General features: G+C 35.0%; 1 protein-coding gene across 7 annotated transcripts in view; it reads right to left on the minus strand.

Annotated features, from left to right (window-relative positions):
- The window catches only part of septin12 (septin 12), a 248,713-nt gene that overhangs the window by 15,588 nt on the left and 211,809 nt on the right, over window positions 1-21,316 (minus strand). For all 7 annotated transcript variants that reach the window (XM_028814309.2, XM_051933399.1, XM_028814312.2 and 4 more), the window contains one exon: window positions 4,560-4,688. In XM_028814309.2, coding sequence (XP_028670142.1) covers window positions 4,560-4,688 — 129 coding nt within the window. The remainder of the gene's footprint in view (window positions 1-4,559; window positions 4,689-21,316) is intronic.

Raw genomic sequence — 21,316 nt, forward strand, 5'->3', positions numbered from 1 at the left:
TTTTCTATAAAATCACCAAACTTCAATCAAATCCATCAGAGCATTTTTAAGATTTATGGGTATTTAGTTTTTCTATTGTGAGGGGTCACCTCTAGATATAATTGAAATATCCTTTCTTAGCCGATATCTACTGGCATGGATGTACCATCCTGCCAAAGCTCACCTTTATAATTAAAGGGGAAATAGTGTTTAGGTTGATGAGTCACTGATTGAGTTGTGCATTATAAATAAATAAATATATATATATATATTATTTTGCATCTATCATTTATTAGTATTAGCCTAATAAACCACTAAGTGAATAAATAGAATTAACATTATTTCCTGAAAAAATAATACTGTGAAAGCAGTCATGAATGTGATGACCACAGTGCTATCAAAATTGCATCCTACTTTCTAATTGAATTTCCCATTGGGATTAATAAAGTATCTATCTATCTATCTATCTATCTATCTATCTATCTATCTATCTCTAATTCACTCTGTACTTGAAACCATTTGTTCATCCTAATAAATGTCCCTTTCTTTACCTTTCAGCTGCATCTGAATGCTTCTAGTTTGAGGCATTACTCATGTCTTAAATTAAAAGAACAAATAAAGATGCCCCTTGCAGAAACCAATAGTGGCTAATGACTTCAGCTAAGATACCACTGAAACTGTCTTTAATAAATAAACTGGTGAGAACAGGAAGGGACATGATCTAAATTATGTACTCTTATTTAATTGTCTATTCTGCACCCCAAGTCTACAATTAAGGACTTTTGTATGAACAAAACTACATAGTATTTCAAAGAAATATCTTGCTTTCTGTTTTGCATATTAGGCCATGTACTAAAACTCTTTAATCCAATTTAAGTTCTGGATAAGACAGAGTATAATCAAAACCATACAGAAGGCAGGACCAATCCTTGGATAAAGCACTAGCAATCAATCCATTCATCTGTTTCTTAAAGTTGCTTGTTTCAATTGACAACCACAATGAGCTGGACTCCAATGATCCATTAGAGAGCACTCTTGTATACATACCCTTACTCATGCACAATTGGTAAATTTACAGTTGCTAATTAGCCTAACACGCACATTTATGGAAGCAAAATGTATGCAGACACACACTCAAAACTGCTAACTCAATACTGCCAGTAACCTGGCCAGGATTCAAACCAGGACTCCTGTAGTCAAAAAGCAGCACTTATCCACCATGTCACCAAGTTATTTAATCTTTTTTAAAATATTTTTATACATATATCTTTATTTCTTCAGTTTACGTGAAGTGGATTTAAAGTGAACAAACATCTATTCTCAAAATGGCCAATACATATTTTGTTTTGGTAATGACGAGTGTTAAAATCAAAGAGTCTTTCAGGATATGTGCAGAATAATTAGCCGTTATTCTAATGTCTTTGACATTTCACCTTCTTCAGACCCTCATACGGTAGTCATCAATTCACAAAGTGACACTGCTGCCATCTTGTTCTCATGGGACAGAGGGAATTTTGGCATAGCTTTGTGATTTAATGCAACAAAAGAGCCTAAAGATTTATATGTGCTTCAAACCTGGCCAACCCTAAATATAGACTGTTGACACTTTTTATAATGGCGTTAAAATTGCAGCTGAAGAGTAAACAGCTAAAAAAGGTAATTTCAATGGTAAGCACAGAAGAGACAGTGAGATCTAGTACCTGCTTCATAGACTATTAGCTGAACATGGCATTCTTAGAAGGGCAACCAAGAGCTGGATCAATGAATATGTGTCAACACTAGTAGAATTTGTCTTCTCTTCTTTACGAAAATCAAACATTTAAGGAAAAAAAGAAATGATGCCTTAAGTAAAGTCTGATATCTGCTTCCAAATTCCCATCCTCCAAATCTATAAATCCACTCATTACACAAGTCCAAAGGGTTGGGGTGGGGGGGGGAGGTTGCCAAATAAGCTTAAACATTCTTACGTGAGACATCATTACACAGGGAACCTCCAATAGGAAGCTTGCCATAAAAACACTTGAGAAATATTTCCCTATCTAACAGTGCAACACCACAATTAAATAGAAAAAAGACAGATAATGAGGATAATTAGGTATAAAAATGATGAAAAAATAGCCAAAAGCCAAATAGCAAGTTTTTAAAGTGCTTATTTTACCATAAATTTCATCTACAATCCAAAAATTAAAGACTTTGTTGCAACATGTTCCCTCTTATATAAATGAATACTTCAGATTATAAAGAGGAACTGAAAATTGTATAATGTTTGCTCTTAATCCTCAAGAAGTACAGAGGCAATAAGGTGAGCTGCAAGTAAAAACGTGTGGAAAAAGAGCAGAGAAGCATAAGCCTGGAGATAGCATGTGGAGTGTTGGACACACCTTGTTAAGAACAAAATATAAAAATGTTCTGAGCCAGTTCCTCCAAACCCTTTAAGCCCACAACATACTTAGAAATGTCTTCAAAAAAAAGCAACTTTTTTTATTGTTAAGAAGAAACCAACAAAGTGGGTGGTAAGGTGTATGGAAGTACCTAAGACAAAGAAATATCTAAAATCAAAAGATGTTAAAACTTTTTCATAAATAAGGGGTATTAATAGATGGTGTGTGAAAAGAATTTCTTTAATGTTTATTTTTTAATGTTGTGAGCATAAAGAGATTAAATAAAACAAAAAAAAGATTTTTTTTCAGCATTTCACTGCACAACTATCAAAAAAAGTCTTGAATTCTAGTACTTGTGAAACTTCATTCAACACAACTCAACGCAGAAGTATATTTTCTATAAAGAGAATCTCACAAAAAATTGACTGCAACCCTCTCACCGCATCAACAAATATTCAGTTTGTTAGGTTTGCATGCACAAGTTAAAAAACGCAAGAGAATGTGACTAGCCCAAGCTAGGTTTCCTGATTGTTTTCAATGAAGTTCTACCATGTTCTAATAAGCCAACCTAACACCAACAAGTGCAAATGAGGTATTCAGAAAGTAACCTGACATCATAAACTCACAATATGTGCTCTGGAAAGTACAATGTCCTGCACAGCTGTGGTTTCAGTAAATATGTACAGTCAGAGGATGTCCTATAAGGGCATTTATATGGGGCAATCAAACACAGATAATAACTGAATGAATCCAAAACCACTTAAAACTGCACAGCAACAATTCAGGCTTATTTCTTCAATTGTATGACAAGATGGTGCACTATACAGGCCTTGTAGGCTATGATAGATACAATATTTTCTGCATGAAGATCTACAATAGATTGGATAAGTATGGCCTGGAGTGTACCGTTCAGTGTTGACACTTTCAACATGACTACATAAGAACTTTTAAAACAAAAAAGAGACATTAACATGTATATAAATCCTAATCAACTGACAATTCACCATAGGTTTCCTTTTAATGATCATTTTAGACAAGCAGTGTGGTATATGACTAAAGCAATGGACGTTAAACTACAACGCTGTGAACTCAAATCTCTGACTCACTGTGTGTCCCTGAGCAAGTCAATTACATTACCCTTGTTCCAGCTGTTATGAAAAAATACCAACAACTATAATGTGGATTGCTACATATTAGGCATTTTAAGCATGAGAAAGACTTTAAAATATATATATTTTACATCACTGAAGATACAAATATATGTAGCAAACCAGTATGAAGAATTTTATGGTTTCATATTACTACTCAAGGTTATAAGTTATCATTTTCCAGCTTTATAATTTTTTTATGCCAGCCCATTTCAAGGATACAGAAGATATCAGTTCAAAAAAAGCAAATAAAGCTGATGTATCAAATCTGGATACTGCAATTAGTCTTTAAAAAACTTTAATTCAAGTAACTCTGATGAAATGAAATTTTCACATCTACATGATTTGGAGTTTTTTTTTTAAACTTGTACTTATGTAAGCAAGAAATTGTTTATCACTTTAATAGGGAGAAATATATGTGCTACCAAAATTGGCATAATTTCCGTCTGAAAAGCTTCAGTGATGTCAGAATCAATGTTTTGCTTTCTTAACAGAAGAGGGCCAAGTTTGTGAAATTGAATTAACACTGGTAGTGCTCTCATCCCTTCTAAGTTTCAAGGTGAGGAGTGCTGGCTGACAGAAGGCTGACAAAGTTGCTCAGCCATGGGAATTTCTCAGGCCATGTACAGTCTATTCTTCCATTTTAAGAGATTTTTTTTCTTCAGCATTTGAAAAAGCTTTATATAGGTATTAATATATAAAACATAATAAAGAGGAGCAAAGATATATACACATACTGTATATATTTAGTCAACAGGTTTATTCCAAAAGATTTACGAATCATACTTGCTTATATATTTCTAGAACTGGAGCACCTGAATGACACTATTTGATCACTGTTACATGGTCAATCAGTGCTGTTGATATCCTTGTGAATAGTCAACTTTCTTAGTCATTATACTATAGCTTTCTGTGTAGATATAACATTTGTAAGACAACTGCAGCCTAGTGGTTATGAGTTTATAAAACAACATATTAAGGAACTATTTGTATCATGTACAGCATCCATTCATTGGCCTTTATATACATCCAGCCTCCCTGTATCACTTACTGTGACTGACAGACATAAGGTTGACCGTCTTTGAGATTTTTTCTTCATAGTTGGATTGGCAGGACTTGCGGCTTACTCTTGATTTAAATAATGTATTGACCAGTGTTGATTTTCCAAGACCACTCTGACCTGCATATAAAGGAATGAGAGAAGAGGATTTCAGAAACAGCTTTAACAAATTATAGCAATATGAAAAATTACTGTAACAAAATTCGGATTACACACTATTCACAAACACAGTGCTCTCTACCTCAGGAACTCGTACTTATAGGAGACTAACACATAAAAGGATCACTTAAATAACCCACTGGTTAATGTGTAGATCTAATGATAAAACAAAAAAAACTATAATAGGCATAATACATTTAAATCACTTTGGGTCCTCACACAAAACAACTGAAATATAGGAGGCTTTAAAATTTACATGTGGAGACAGATTTTCTGTGGGTGATTTATGCTGTACTTTGCACTCACTCTTTGAGGACTTTCTCAACAGCAACAATGGCAGGTTTAAAATAGCAAAACTCTTATTAGATCACTTGTACATTACCCATTAGGAACACATGTTGTGTTGCAAATTTAGATTTGCAAATCTATCCAAATGCGTTTTACAGTTGTTAAGAATTACCTGATATTTATTTTACACATCTTGTTCCACCTCACCTGCAAAATGTTTGATTACTGTAGAGTGAAATCTAGTGACTAAGGAGACGAAAACTCCAAGCAGAACTCATGGTCCTATTTGTATAACCATTCCACAATTTTTCTAATTGTGTGGAGTAGTGTAGATCAGGCCATATCAGACATTCTCAGGCACAGGCAATAAACATGCGACAGCAGTCATCAGAGATGTCCAAGGCCTGACATCTATTTTATTATTTTGAGGCAATTCATATAATAATTTTACTAAACAACTGATCGTGAGCAGAAAGACTGACAGTTAGGTTGATGCTATACCAGTACAGAAAAACCCAAATTTTAAAACAGTACAGTACCAGTATTTCAGGAATTTCAGTACCGGAAGTAAATGTCAGCTTTCTAGTCAATCCCTCCCCCACTTCCCTCAACACTCGCTATTGTAGTGGTGGAAAACCGGATATTCCATAGACTTCACAAAACAAAACTACATGCTTCGACATGATTGGAACTTTACTGGGGTAATTGTTTCAATGCCCTCTGGACTTTATGGGAGACTTATGGCTTTGATGTGATTGGGACTTCACAGCTGTCAAGAGGGAAGTGGTATATAGAGCCGCATGATGGCACAGCGCACAAGGGAGGCCAGAGTAAATCAGGGTTTTGGAGTTATCCATTTGCTTCACAACCATTTTGGTACTAGTACTGAGATACAAAAGTTGGTATCGATACTAAAGTCGATCTAACACTACTTTCAGTCCACCATCTCATATAACCACTCCCAACATACTTTATAAGTAAGCTGTAAATCTGCTAGATATCTATGAAATTCTCCCTTTTCCTAGTTTCCTCTTTCCCTGTTATTTAACATCATTATAGTTTTATTCTAAAAGCATCCAGCTTTTATGAACATTTTATTTACACAGCAATCATAGACCACCGTTTGCTATCATTACTAATTTTTACTTACTCTTTACTCAGGCTTCAAAATGTTGCTCTACTCAACCTCTGTCACAAAAAACATCCCCTACACACTAACACACCATAAGCAGCTGTCCTGATAAACAGCAAGATGTATCTATTGCTTCTTTGGCTTTACACCACAACTTGATCCTTTCATCAACATGAATTAGCAGGTTCAGGTATTCATTAGAGCAAGCCATGTTTTTAACTCCTCCTGAGTCCAGTGGCTGTGTTCCTTAGCTTACTACAGCTACAACTTTTTTTTTTTAGCTGACCAAGCTGAAAATCAGCAGTGTTGTCAAATGCTATTCCAAGGTATGACAAGTTGGTGTACACTCACAGGCGGTTGTAATGAGGTGATGGCTCACTAACTGTACTGTGTTGAATAAACACCTTGTCACATTACACGACTTCTCCAGCAATTTTCAGTCACAGACATCATTTACATAATTTTAGTGAGTCGAAGGCTGTCATGGCATACTTCTGTGAATAACAGTCATGTAGTTTGACATACCCAGTGACTCAGTCCAAGCAATATGCAACTCAACCACACAAAATTAAACAAATGTGAATTTACCTTAAGCTGAAGGGGCAAACTTGTGTTTGTGTAATGAGCGCTTCACATAAGTACAATACATATAATATAGCTAAGAGGAAGAAGGAATGTGGGTGTTTTGGACCTCATAAATGGAAGAGAGGCAAGTCTTTCTAAAAAAAGAAAAACAAAGGGCCAGACTACAGCTGAACTGATTGTACCTGTTAATCCTTTACACGGGCCTCAGCTCCTTCAGGCAGCACGTGTATTGCCTGTCAGAAAAATGGGTAAGTTTGGGATACTTTGGAAATTTAAAACTCTGCAGTTGTCTAATTTGATAGACCCTATGATTTCTAGTTGTGTAATAATAAGTACAATAATATTCACTTTTACATGTTTGCAATTATAATGCCGCAATTCATAAAACATTTTTTAAGAATATCAGTATGAAAATTATTAACAGAAATTATGTAAACAAAAGAGTAAGCCCGGGCACTTAATAAAAAAGCCTTGGCTTACAAAGCCACAAAAATCACAGATCATGTTTCATGTTTAACTATCCCCCAATAAAACTGTGATAACTGTAGTAACTCAAAAGTCTTAAAGGTTCCATTGAAATTAATATGTCCTAGACAGAAAGGGTTAATTTGCAAACTGTGTGCAACTCAGCCTCCTGAAGTGTTATCTTGGCAGCAGCAATGAACAGGAAGACTTACTCATGGCTACATATTGGGGGGATTGGGGCGGAAGAGACACTTGATAATTACACTTTAATACACTGCTGTTACAGTAATTTCCAAAAAGGCTTGCCGTGTTATCTGAAGGGGAGGCAGACCCCCCAGTGTGTGTATGCAGCCGTTTATGGGCCATTTATGTCGGTCTCCAGGCACTTCCTATCTGACCAATGACGGAGTTAACCACGTTGCTTTAGCCCACATGGTGGCCCCTGGACTTTCCTGTTGCTGGATGTGCCCCACCCCTTCTGTTCAACCTGGCAAAATAAATTGACTGCCTTCAGTTCCAACATTTTCCAGCAAATATAGTCTTATTTTGTAATTAATCTAATCAGGTTTCCTTTAAAGAACTGTACTATTTCCCACTTTTCTCAGGTATGTAATGGTTGTTTTTCTGGTTAGTGCCCTTTTTTAAAGAAGGATTTCAGCATTTGAGCAGTGTGGTATTGTTACTCCTTCAAGTTAAGATCTTAGATACTAAAAACTTCACTAAACTGGGCAGGGGAGATTTAAGTATTAAAGTGACCTACACCATATACCTCACTTGAAATGTTCCACTTCAGCTTATCTTTTTCGATCCTTGGCCATCTAACTATCTAATATAATAGCCAGTTGATGCTCTTCAGAACGCACCAATCATACTACTCACCATCATAAGAGTTACTACAGATTTACTACATGATCTGCTAGAGTTCAGAACTGATGTTAATATACACAACAGTTTATACCTGGCCAATGTTTTTAAAATGTAAGCTAAGGGCATGTTTTTATTAATTAACATAATTACTATATTAAGCAACAACAAGCCAATAACACCATGGTTACTGATTAAAATGCCTTTTTAAGTTAAGCTGGTTAAGAATTCAGCAGCTCTATCTCTAAACTTTGACACACCACATCACATTTCTTGAACATGCTGCTTAGGTTAAACTTGCTGAAAAGACAAACACTTTTACCAGTATCTCAGTAATCGGGAGACGCATTGTTTAGAAAAAAAGTATGACAAACAGTGATATTCCTTTGAACATGAGGGGCGACTTAACAGTCACAAGCACCACAAATGCATGCACTTTGAACCCACATCCATGTGAGGTATCCAAAGTAAACATCTTCTTACATGTTAGGATAATTTGTAGGGTAATTCAACAAATTAGATTTCTAAGTTACAAGCACAAATTGACACTAAGGGTTGAGGTAATTGGTTTGAAAAGCAACACAATTGCACTAACAGTATACAGAAGAAAAGTTACTTTAACCAAAGAGTACTAATGAACACACTGAAGGGGACAGAGGCTGAGCTGAGATTCCTGCTTTTAAAACAAAACCCATCATTTCCTGCTGCTCTTGTCTAAGGAAGCTTACAGCAGACATTCAAACCATAAACCTAATCACAATACCTCCCAAAAATGTACTGTATTTTGTTCTGCTTTACAAGATAACACCATCACCATTTTACCCTTATCCTATCATCACTGGACAACAGATAAGGAGTTTCCATTTAGAGTGAAGAAGCAGGAAATGTGACGTTTTCACTGACTTGTTTGACATAATACAGCAGCAGCAGCGCCCTGACCTGAATCCTGTTAAAACAAACAATGACTTCCAAATCACAATTTCATCAATAATAATAATATCAGTCAAAATACAACAGCAATGTTAATATATTTGCAAATAATTAGAAAATAAAGAGACAAACAACCATATAATCATTATCATAAGCCAAATTTGGGAGCCTGATTACTTTTTATTTGCTAAAATGTCATTTTGTTTAGTTAATTTCATAATTTTCAAGAGACTAAAACTTAGAGTAATGATGTGCAATAATCAGAGCCTGGACATTTTTACCAGTAATTCATTCCACTGCACAACAGAAAGTAAAGCTATTAATCAGTCAATCAGCCAAACAACCTGTGAAACACTTTAACAAAAAGGCCTCCACTCAGAGTTCTCAGTCCATCATGATTTTTGTGTAATCTGGTTTGAAGCCCTCTGGGCTGCAATAAGCAGCTTTTGAAAAAAGCGCATTCTAAACTTCATATGCAAGTTTCAAAGTACTTTTAAGTCTCAAGAAAAGAAATCGGTGGCCTCAAATTCCACAACATACACCATACATTAATTACTGGGATACCACACGTTAAATTTTATTACAAAATATAGTCACAGTAAAAAACTAAAAGTGACACTACCTAGAACAATTTCTATAAAACTAAGTATTTATGAAATTCCATTTTCAGTATTAGATGAGTTGTTATGCCTAATGTGAATAAAAGCAAAGCCATTTATAGGAAAGGTCCAACTTAACAGACACAGAACCTTTTCTCCCGAGTTCATTTACAAAAAAATCATGTTCTTCAACTGCATACTTAAAAAATATAGAGCATAACATTCTCAAACTACTAAATACAATTCAAAAATTCAGCAAGGCATTTGGCAGTACTGGCCACAAGGCAGAAAAAAGCTCTGGACAGGGGTGCCAGGCCAATGAAAGGTCCACTGAGAATTACACAGGGCTAATTAGGAATTACCAGTTAACCTAACCATGACATTTTTGAGAAAAAAAGATGGAGTATACATGAGAAAACCCACATAGATTTATTGAGAATGTTCAAATTCTCATGGACGGTGAAAAGGCTTTGGGACTTGAACCCAGGAGGCTGGATCTGTGCAGTTGCAGCACTCCACTGTGTCACCATGACACTTCATTATTCAAACTAGATGACTAACCTACAGTTAGTTACCATACAGAATTTTCTTTCCACTTTTAAAATGAAAGTTACTGATGCTTGCAGGGTAGAAGTGGCTGCATGACCTCCAAACAAAGTATAGTACAGGCATTGGAAAGTAGATGTAAAAATGGTCCTTATACAATGCTCATGCTCTATGACTAAACAAGGATTCAGCGCACTAATGCTGAAGAGTGATAAATTTCAGCTTTCCTCACCCTATTTTTATACTATACAAATTAAAAATAATTATATACAGCATATTAAGTTAACATAGTGTAAGACTTCCCCAAGCCAACCTTGCAGCTGTTATGAAACTTTTATTATAGCTTTCTCCCTTCTCTTTAAATATCCATGAAATAACAGAACTCATACCAAACAAAAATAATTTTGCTTGCTAAAACAAAATGTAATCTTCTTTGGTTCCATTCACTGCAAATTTATAAACTGGTATAACTTGTGCAGTGAAATGTTAGCAAGTACTGATCACAAAGCAAATCAATATTATGCACAGTGACATCCAATATAACACAAAGACTGTACTAGAAGTTTCATCTGTATATTCATTTACTACAGTAACTTCCAACCCTCACTTAGAAAAGACAAGATGGACAATGGTATGAACACCTGCCGAGATACTCATGAGTAAGTATTCTTTGGGGCAGACTACAAATTATGAAATACAAACATCAATGCACACTTCCATAATAGAACTTTGGATACACTGCAAGAGAAACAGTGTTAACTAACACCATACAGTGAGTACTCGCCAATTAACCCCAACCACATTTCAAAGACCAAAAAAACCATTTTACCATTAAACATCTGTTAGGACTTTTTTTACGCTGATAAAGAGTCTAGCACATTAAATACTCTAAATACAGCATTAAGAACATGCACCATTTCACTTCAATAAACTGCAAAACAGGACTGTATTTTAAAAGCATGTTTTTCTGTATTAATATTAACTCCTGCTGCTAATCCCAAAAAAAGCATTTGATGTGTCCAGTAAGGAATCCATTCCCGGGCTGGATTCCCGGACGTTTCCCATTCCCGGGAATGAAACTGCTGGAATTCCCGGCTGAACGGGAACGGCCAAGCTCGCATATATAGCGTGTAAAGGTGTAAAAATCGATCAAGAAATAACAGAGTTATAGTTGAAAATAATTAAGGTGGCGCCATTGCTGCAGCTTGCACTTCATCAGACAACAGTTTTGAACAGCAACTTGAAATTGCAATGCGTCAGTCTGTTGCATCTGCATTATCTGTGCCAAGAAACTTGCCATCACAGAATGATGACAAAAAACTGGATGCATCAGTAAAAGCTGAAATGGCGGAGTTTCAGAGCAATGGCAAATGCAGGCACTGTTTAGAAAAAGTGTATCAGTATCTGATGACTGTGCCGCCTACTTCATGGAGGCAGAGCGTGCTTTCTCAGCAGCTGGTGTACTCTGCACGAAGGTGCTCTCTCGCCTGGACGACCGCCCGCGCAACACGTTGTGCTTTCTACGCTCTTATTACCGCAACTAACTAGATACATGTACTTATATGACAGCATGAACTGCTTGTAGCTAAGGTTAGTCTTTTATTGGTGTCAACATATTGCAGTAGTTTTATTAAAAACAAGTGTCGCTCACTCTAAAACCGTTCACATGTGAGATGACTGTGCACTGTGTCATTCCCGGGAATGACATGCAGGATTCCCAAATTCCTGGGAATGGATTCCCTAGTGACCAGCATATGACATTCCCTAATGTGATTTTGGAGGTAAAATATTGCAAGTCTTTGGTTTTCTATGTGGAGATTTAAATAAATCTACTGGATTAATTTTGCTCAAAATCAACAGACTTCTAACATTTCATTTTACAATGCTAATAACTATGTCATGTTTCATATAGGTGAATTGATTAATTTTACATACACAGGAACAGACACAAACACATTACACCAAAAAGTAGTCAGACTGTGTTCAGGGATGACTAAATTGTGTAAATCAATTGGAAATTCAAAGAAATGTTTTTTCCTCCATCACATTATTTTCCTCATGTACAGAATACTGTATATGTGGAGGTACAGATGCCTCTTTTGTACTGCACAAAGTTCCAGCACTCTGTCACTATATTATAGGGTGAACCCTAGCATATATGGGAGCTTCTTGCCACATTTTGGCCTTGGAATAAACTATACACAACACTGAATTTTGTAAAAGTGGTCAAACTTTAAGCACATGGCAATTTATGAAAAATATTAACCCATGATACATAATTCATGGAACATTATTGAGTATTAGGAATATTACTTTTCAGAAACACACCCTTCCACTCTTGAAGGCACCTGTTTTTTCATCTAAGAGGAACTCAGCAGCAGTCAGTCTCAAGCGACAAAGAGGTGGTGAGGTTGATGGCTTGATGCTGTTCATTTACTTATTTATTTATTTATAAAAATACTCCATTAATGCACAGATTTTAAAAATAGAAAAAATGAATGCTGAATATAAAATTCCATGCTGACTGTTAAAAGATCAAATGAGTATGGCACAAATGTTACATGATGGGATAGATGTTGTATCAAGGTTGATAATAAAAAACGAAGGTTCATAAGTAACAAGCAATGAAGTTATTTGTGTTTAATTAAGCTGCCCAACCCTCATTTATATCTGCATGGAATTCTCTAGGGACACAGTGTACAGTACCTTAAATTTGAACAAAAGGAAATTTACATAACTAAGATTGATTCTTTTAAGAATACATTTCCTTCATACATATTTATAACTTTATACAATAAAACAGACTAACTAGAATTACAGATATTAACAATTTGCAACTTTTGTTTGTATATATAGTAGTGTATAAGTTATTTTAAAATACAATAAGAAAGCTTGGTGCTTTTAACAATTTCTGTAGCTTTTTTCCAGTGTTGACTGATGCTGCCACTAGAGAGCAATGCTGTGTCACTGCAGATTTTTAGGGGCATGTCAGAGTATTCTTGAATACTCACAACTAATATCACGTTTTATCATCTAGAAAATGAAGCTAATGCTCATTTTTGTAATACACAGCACTATTTTAATCTCAGGGTCATAACCTTTGCCCTTGGTGGACATACACTAAACAAGCCTAAAACTAATTCATTCTTCTTCTTACTTTTGCCCATTGGCCTTAGGATACAAATCATGATGCCACATGTTAAAGCTACTCTGGGGGTTCACCATCCCATGTCCATGGAATTCCATTGCCTTCCATGCCACTACCTCTAAACTTGGAGGTCAGGTTAATTTTGTGACCCTAGAGGATCTGCATAAGCCTCGCCTCCAGGCAGTAGCCTGCAACATCTCAAAATAGGCTCTGGCTAAGATATGATTATTTACAATACAAAAAAAATCTCCAGTTCCAAAGAACTTTCTCTCTTTGCAAAGTGCTTTTGGGCTTTGCTGCATAAAAAAGGCTACTTTAGTCCCCATTTTGTAAGATGGACAGCGGTCAGTGTTTAATTCCTGTAGAAACATCTACTGATGCAAGTGAGCTCCACAAAGTGTAGACAACCTTAACATGATACAAAAAATTGGGCTATTACATTTTTTCTTTAGATGTTAGAATTGCTTTGCACAACACAAATTATTATCAGACAATAATGTAAAAACAAAAAGGAAATAATAGCAATATACTGCATTCTGTTATCAGGATGTTCAATCAAAACATTAAAGCAGAAGTGACAAATCTGCAAATTACAAAAGAGGAAGTGTGTTAATAGTAAAAACTAAAAAAAATTGTGAAGTTTGCATTTCATACTATCTTCAAGCTCCATTTTGATACATGTATCATATTAAATAAATTGGAAAGTTAGTTTTAACTTCACAAACTGAGATCACCAAATAGCTCAAGAACATTTCCAATTTTAAGAGATATACTGTAGAATAGAGGTTATATTTTGTCTTCTATGAAATATTCCAAGTAACATGCTGTATAGCCTGGAATCCAGTGGAAATATAGGGAGCGTCCTACTACATGTACTGTATTTTATTTAGAAACATCAATACTTGTAGAGTTTAAACATGTTTGAAATCTTAAGGGGATGCACTGAAAGCTAAAATGAAGCCCCTTTGTATAAAGCTGCAGAGCATCTCAGTACCATTGGTGTGTTTCTTTTTTTATTTTAGAAAATTCATTTTACATGTCACAGTTAACTGCTCCCAACTGAAGTAAACAAAATTCTGCAAATAGATACAGAGGTACTCAAGTACTAGTAAAAAAACAGTTTTGTATTAAAAACATCTGATCTCCTTGTTGACGGGTAATAAATCAGTTCTTGCTTCCCTGTATTGGCTGTTGTCTAGTTGTGCCAGCCTCTTCAATGAATTCAGTATAAAAGGACAATTGTGAAAAACTGCTGCCAACAATTAATACTGATATGAAATTGTGTATGTCTGGAGTAATGCTTCCCAAAATGCACCTGTGAGAACTTCAGGGTATGTATTACTAATCTACCAGAGTTACTGGAAGGTATTCCTATTATTTTTACCTTGCTATACTATACCTAAGGAGGTCTGATTAGGCAAAGCCCCAACTTAATACCCTACACAGCTAAATCCTCAATATTAATTTATTATCCTCAGTATTATCTATTTGATATTTCATTAAAAAGAATATGAAAGTTAAAAGCAGAAAAAGATGTAAGCCACATTTTGTTAGTGAACACAGATGTTTTCCTTTGGAAAAATATTTTTCAGAATTTATTATGGAAACTGCAGCTTTGCTTACATTTTTTATTTCAAGTTTACTTAAAAGAAAAGAACAAAACCCACTCTGAATCTCTCAGGATGTGTTTTCCTCTGCTATGTTATTTTCAAAACTTTATTTATAGTGTGTGCATTGTATTTATGATATATATTCTCAATTTTAACAACATCGAGCCCCTTGATGGATTTAGTTTTTGCCTAGTGTTTTGTTTTTGGTTACATTAACCAAAACTTTGAAAAGACCAAATATGTAGGTTAGTCATCTACTGTAGTTCATTTGGTTAATCTATTTAAAGGTCTTGCATAGGTATGGAGTTTTGAACTTACTTACACTGAGAAAGTGTGGTGTCTATATTCTTGGTTTGGAAAGGTGTTGGGCTTTACAAGGGTATTCTGGTCTCCCTTTCTTGGCACAATTTGAATGGATAAAATTTGAAGTGCTACCACTTTACAGATCCAACATTGTGAGTTCAAATCCAGTACTGGAATGCTGTCTGTCTGGTGTCTGAATGTTGTTCCCCATGCCTATGTGGATGTTCTACTGTATTTCCTTCTCACATTCCCACAGAAGTGCAGGTTGGGATAACTGATAATTCCAAATTTGCCACTATGCGAGTTTGTGCATAAATGGACTCTGAGATGGATTCTCCAGGATTGTTTCATGCCTTGTGCCAATTGTAGCTAGTATAGGCTCCAGCACTTCCGTGACCGAGAAATTAATTAAATGGGTTTAAGAATGTTATATCAATAGGCATTCTCATTTTAAGATTATGTAGTTTCAGACTGTAAGGTTTGCATTTTTGCAATGTATGGATGATGTTGCTGTTCTGTTGAATCCAACTGTAATATTAGGAACACTGGAGCATTTTAAAGCCCTACTAGAACATAAAGCCAAATATCTTATCATTGAGAGTGATTGAGACAAAACTCTCACTACCAAATTAATCTGTATACACTGTGATTCAAGTCTTTTTTTAATGACAAAAATGAAAATGGCACTGGTGACCAAAATCACACTTCTTCTGCAGCATTGTGATGCTTACTCTAAAATATAGCAGTCTGGCTATCTTTGTGAACTTTAAAATGGAAGGAACCCTGAACAGCAATATTCCTCTTGGTACTTAAAAGAATTATAGTTTGGCTAATTTGCCAAGTATTACTTGGGCCCATTAAAGCATCTTGATCCACAAAAAGGGTCAGTGAGCAGCAACAAGTTTCTCCAGACGACAGGATGCTGCTCTGAGAAATGGGTGCCTGACTATGTAAAATCTTGTTGTCATTTTTGATTCCTCCCTCTCTTATTCCGCCCACATAAAATCACATTAAGAAACTTTCTTACTTTCACCTCCGTAACATATCCTGTGTTCGCTCCTTCCTCTCCTTCTCTAATGCTGAGAAACTTGTCCCTGCTTTTATCACATCCTGCATCGATTACTATAATTCCCTTCTGGCAGGTGCCCCTTCCAATCTTCTATCACAGCTCCAGCTTATTCAAAACTCAGCTGCAAGAGTCCTTACTCGAACCAGCAGCAGCGAGCACATCACACCCATCCTGTTCCATCTTCACTGGCTCCCTGTGTCTTACAGAATCAAATATAAAATCCTACTAATAACCTAAAAAGCCTTAAATAACCTCATGCGAAACTACATCAGTAACCTTCTCCATCACTATGTGCCTGCCCGCCCACTAAGGTCCTCTGATTCTGGCAATCTTGTTGTACCCCACACTAATCTACCCTCCATGGGTGACAGGGCCTTCAGCTGTATAGCGCCCAGACTATGGAATGACCTACCGAAATTAATCAGGTCAGCTGCCTCCATGAATTCTTTTAAAAAACAACTCAAAACTCATCTGTTCAGGAAGGCTTTTAGCTCTACTTGACTTTATTACCCTTCTCTCAGTTTACTTCTCTGTCAAGATGCTCATGTAACCTGTATGTGTGTGTGTGTGTTAGACCACCAATGATGATGTCTGTTTTTTTTCTGAATTCACTGTTGTAATCTTCTTTACTTATTTATCTGGTTTGTACAATGCTATATACTGCATACCCTGCCGTTGTTTATTATATTCTGTAAGTGCCTTGAGCATTGGAAAGGCGCTATATAAATAAAATGTTTTTTTTTATTATTATTATTATTATTATTATGTGTAGTTAGTCTCATGATATGGATACACTGGTTTAATTATACTAGGCACTCTGCACAGAATTAACCCAAGATAATTCTAAACACTCCCATCTTAAATGAACTTACACACTGGCTGTGATTTAATGCTTGTGTAGCACACATTTCGAGGTGACACATAACCTCTAGAAGGTACTAAAGCTATATATTATCTTAAATTGTTCATGCTTTAAACAACACATTCACCTTTTTATTATTCGTAAAAAGAAACAAACACAAACACATGATATAAAATACATATGTGCAGTCCTTTTGCCATCATGCATTTTTTTAAGCTGCAACAAAATAATGCACAATGAAATTTAGGCAATCAGAAACTCAAACTGTTAAGTCATTAAAGGCATGTATATTCCCCACTACATCTACCAGCAATACCTTCTATACTTAATTTTGACCAGCATCATAGTGTCTATCATGCAACTATTAGATGAAATTTTCACTAAGACATAGTAATGGTTTTCATGATTGAAAACAGACGTGAAGCTTTCCCGGGCAGCATCCTATAGAAGGTGATTTTACAGACAGATCAAAAAATTTTTATGGTGTCAGCCAAAGAGACCTTTTGCAGTCTGACTCCGTTATTAAAATAATAATTCCAGCTGGTATGATACTGTTCATCTATACCTTTAACACCAGGTAAACTTGTCTTAAATAATATGTAAATAAACAAAAACTGCACTAAGATACAACTTTATATATAATGAGAAACTCTCCACTTCATTTTCTGAATCTGATTTTTTCGCTTAAAGGCCAGCTGTTAAAGTCTATCCTGACAGTAATAAGACTAATGTGGGGTCAAGTCAGGACAGGACACCAGCATGTTTTGCAGGAGTGAACCCTGCAAAGGACATCCATAATGAATAATTTTTACTTTATTTACACTAATTTTATGTTGCTTTCCCTTTTGAATTGTAGCTTGCAATATACTACGTTCAACTGTAATACTATACAGTATTGTACTTTTATCTACCATGAATGAGATGGCATTATTTTGGGTTTTTAAATCGCAAGGTAATGAAGGGAAACTTTTTTGTCCTGTAATAATTGTCAATAGCATAGCCAGTCACACTAAAAATGCACAAACATTTCTGGAATTTAAAAGAAAGATAAGATACACATTTCCTATTATACAATATACAGGCTTTATTTGATCAGACAGAATAGTAACTGGAAAGGGTGTGGTCATCTTCAAACTTTTGTTCCAAAAACTAGTGTGGTACTGTGGTGGGTGGAAAATGCATGGGCAGCACTTTTCAAAACGCACTGAATACTAGCCAGCAAGTGAAAATGTAGCATGTTCAATTTTAACACTTGTACAATTAAGAATTTTTAATGAATGAATACCAATACATTTCAAAACTTTAATCACATATTGATAGGTCATAATTTTGGCATGTTTCAATTTTATCAAGATGATAAAGTACATTATTAGCAAGAATATGCATACAATATTGCAAGTAAGTCCATCCACCAGAAAAGTGTTGCCTGTTATCTCAAGTGAATATACAGAAATCTAACACTTGCATCATTATTATTAATAGATTGAAGAGGCATAATCTAACAAATAATAGTGAAATATAGCACTGTAATTATTTAACAACCATTCAAAGAAATGAACATTTCCAACAATAATAAAGTGCAACCCTGGTGTTAATGCCTCAAAATGTTTCCTATGGCAGAAAAAACATAATTTACATTTGTTGTTATTATTTATCTGTTGCTGCATCAAACGGAATGGAATTTTTAGTTCACTCCTCCATAGAGAACTGCTTTAGCATTGTAACATACATGGATATTTTTCATGTACAACCTACAGTATTATACTTCAACTCCAACAATTCATTTCAACGGGATTAAAATCTAGAATCTCAATAGGCCATTACAATACTAATTCTTGCTTATTTTTAAGCCATTCTGTTTTGGATTTGCTCAAGTGTTCTGGATCATTGTCAAAGCTCCCAATGTCTTCTTTTTGAGATGATACTGTTGAGAACAAGCTAAACTGTTTAGATCTTTCTTTTGTTTAGTTAAGATTAATCTTTTTATTGTTTAGCCTTTAACCCTGATCAAATGTTCTCCAGTACATTATGAAATTCACAGATTACTCAAAGAAACCAAGCTGCATAAGGCCTCAAAGCCCCACATTACAAATGCGTTTACGGCTAGAATGAGGTTCCTCTATTTGACCGTACTTTTAGTTTGCAACACAAATAAAGTCTGATATTAAGCTACTATAATTGTATAAGTCTTATGCTATACCAAGATCATCTGTAGCATATACTGTATGCTTTTATAGACAGAAGGATTATATCTTCTTGACCTCTGTGTATAATCTCTTTCAAGATGATGATGCACACTTTAAAGTTAACTGTTGTAAAACATTGCTTTAGTTCCATTCATGTTAACCTAGTGTTTTTATTTTCTGTGCAGCACTTTGGTTAGTGTGTGGGCTGACTTCAGTGACATAGCCCGATCTTAGTCAGTTGCCAGCGATCTTTTCTCCCTTTGCAGATAAATGACCGGACAGTGGAGTGATTTACTTTAAATTCCTTAGAAACTGGTTTTAATCCTATTTCAGACACATTTGCATTTACTGTACAAAGTTTATTCCTTCTGGAGGTTCTATTAACCATACCAAGAAGTATAATTCAGACTAGAACAAACCAAATTTCTCATCTTCGTATATAGTTAGGCTCATCAAGCTAATCTGATTTTTTGAAAATGTTAACTAAGTTTAAATTATACTGAATTTTGGTGATAATTTAAAAAGCTCCACACTAAATTATTAATACACAGAAAAATAGGATTTCTGCTAATTTTGCTCACTGTCAGTGTTAATTTCTCAAACTATATCATTTTAAATTATAAATCACAGTTAAATACATTATATTTCCATATATTCTTTTATGTAAAAAATATAACACCATTAGGTGTAGTTAGTTTCTCATTGTACTGTATGTTACCTTTTAGTACTTTCACTTCTATGTCACTTTAAATCTGACAGCAAAAGCACATCCCCATTTTATTTATTATTATTTTTTAACTATCACACAACAACTTAATATACAGTATTACAAACATGAAAATACAACAAACTAAATGTGTCTTAGTTAAGCTTCTTGGTTCACTCACTGCAGTGAGACTATCGTTTCCTCGTAGCATAAACACATTTTTGTCAGTTTATTGGACTTAGGTTTCAAGCTCTGTGTAAATGTTTCATTCTTTTCTTTTGAGAATACAAACGTGAACCAACAGAATGGACCATTGACATCCCTTATAAAACAGCCATTACTAAAAAATTAGATGACAAAGCTAAATAATCTGACTCGTAATCTGATTGGTAACACGCACTGGCCAAAGTGTTTCTTTAAAATTTCCACTAAAATTGTTTATAATATAGTAGTACTTTGTAAAGCATTAATTTATAATTTGATCTCAACATTTAACTAACATATAAAGTATATGTGATTTTTTTTGTCTACTGTTCCAGCTCAACATTAACACAATAACAGGGTTTCTCCTGTTCAGAATTTCTAGCTGCTAAACCTTTACAGCACTGCACATTTTACAAACCACTATCAATGACCCATCAGTATTTCCACATTATCTCTTTATATTTTTCAGGTTGCCAGGTCTTGCTACATTCTGCACCCTTATTCAAATAATCGCTAAATGTGTGAAATTCTGCATTAGAGCCCACACATTAGTGCCTTCCCTGACGTCTGCATGACAAGAGCAAAATAAATACAACAGAAGTCTCCCAAAGATGACACTCATATTGCTTGAATGCTAACGAGTGATTTTTGTTATAATATATTATATATATTATATATAGTGTAATATATTTGTCTGAACATACTTATAATTAATTTAGTCTAAATAAAATAAAGAAAGTTGTTCACTTAAACAGCAATGCATCTAGAGTGGAACTTTCTTTGTATACATTTTTTTTTTTTTTTTAGACCGGGGCTAGTATTATTAGTTCACCAGAGCTCCTTACTCTTGGATGGATGGATGGATGGATGGATGGATGGATGGATGGATGGATGGATAGATAGATAGATACTTTATTAATCCCAATGGGAATATGCTACAGTACATGACTAAAAAAATCCTGCTGTTGATTCATTCTTGCTTTTCCTAGTGATTGGCCTTGGCTTTTGTTAACAGTCATTGCAAAATACATTTTAAATGAAACTGTATTCTTTTGAACTGAAGCAGGTAATTAGCAATAATAACAGTAATTT

This window comes from Erpetoichthys calabaricus, chromosome 11, assembly GCF_900747795.2.
Source record: "Erpetoichthys calabaricus chromosome 11, fErpCal1.3, whole genome shotgun sequence".
Taxonomy (NCBI): domain Eukaryota; kingdom Metazoa; phylum Chordata; class Cladistia; order Polypteriformes; family Polypteridae; genus Erpetoichthys; species Erpetoichthys calabaricus.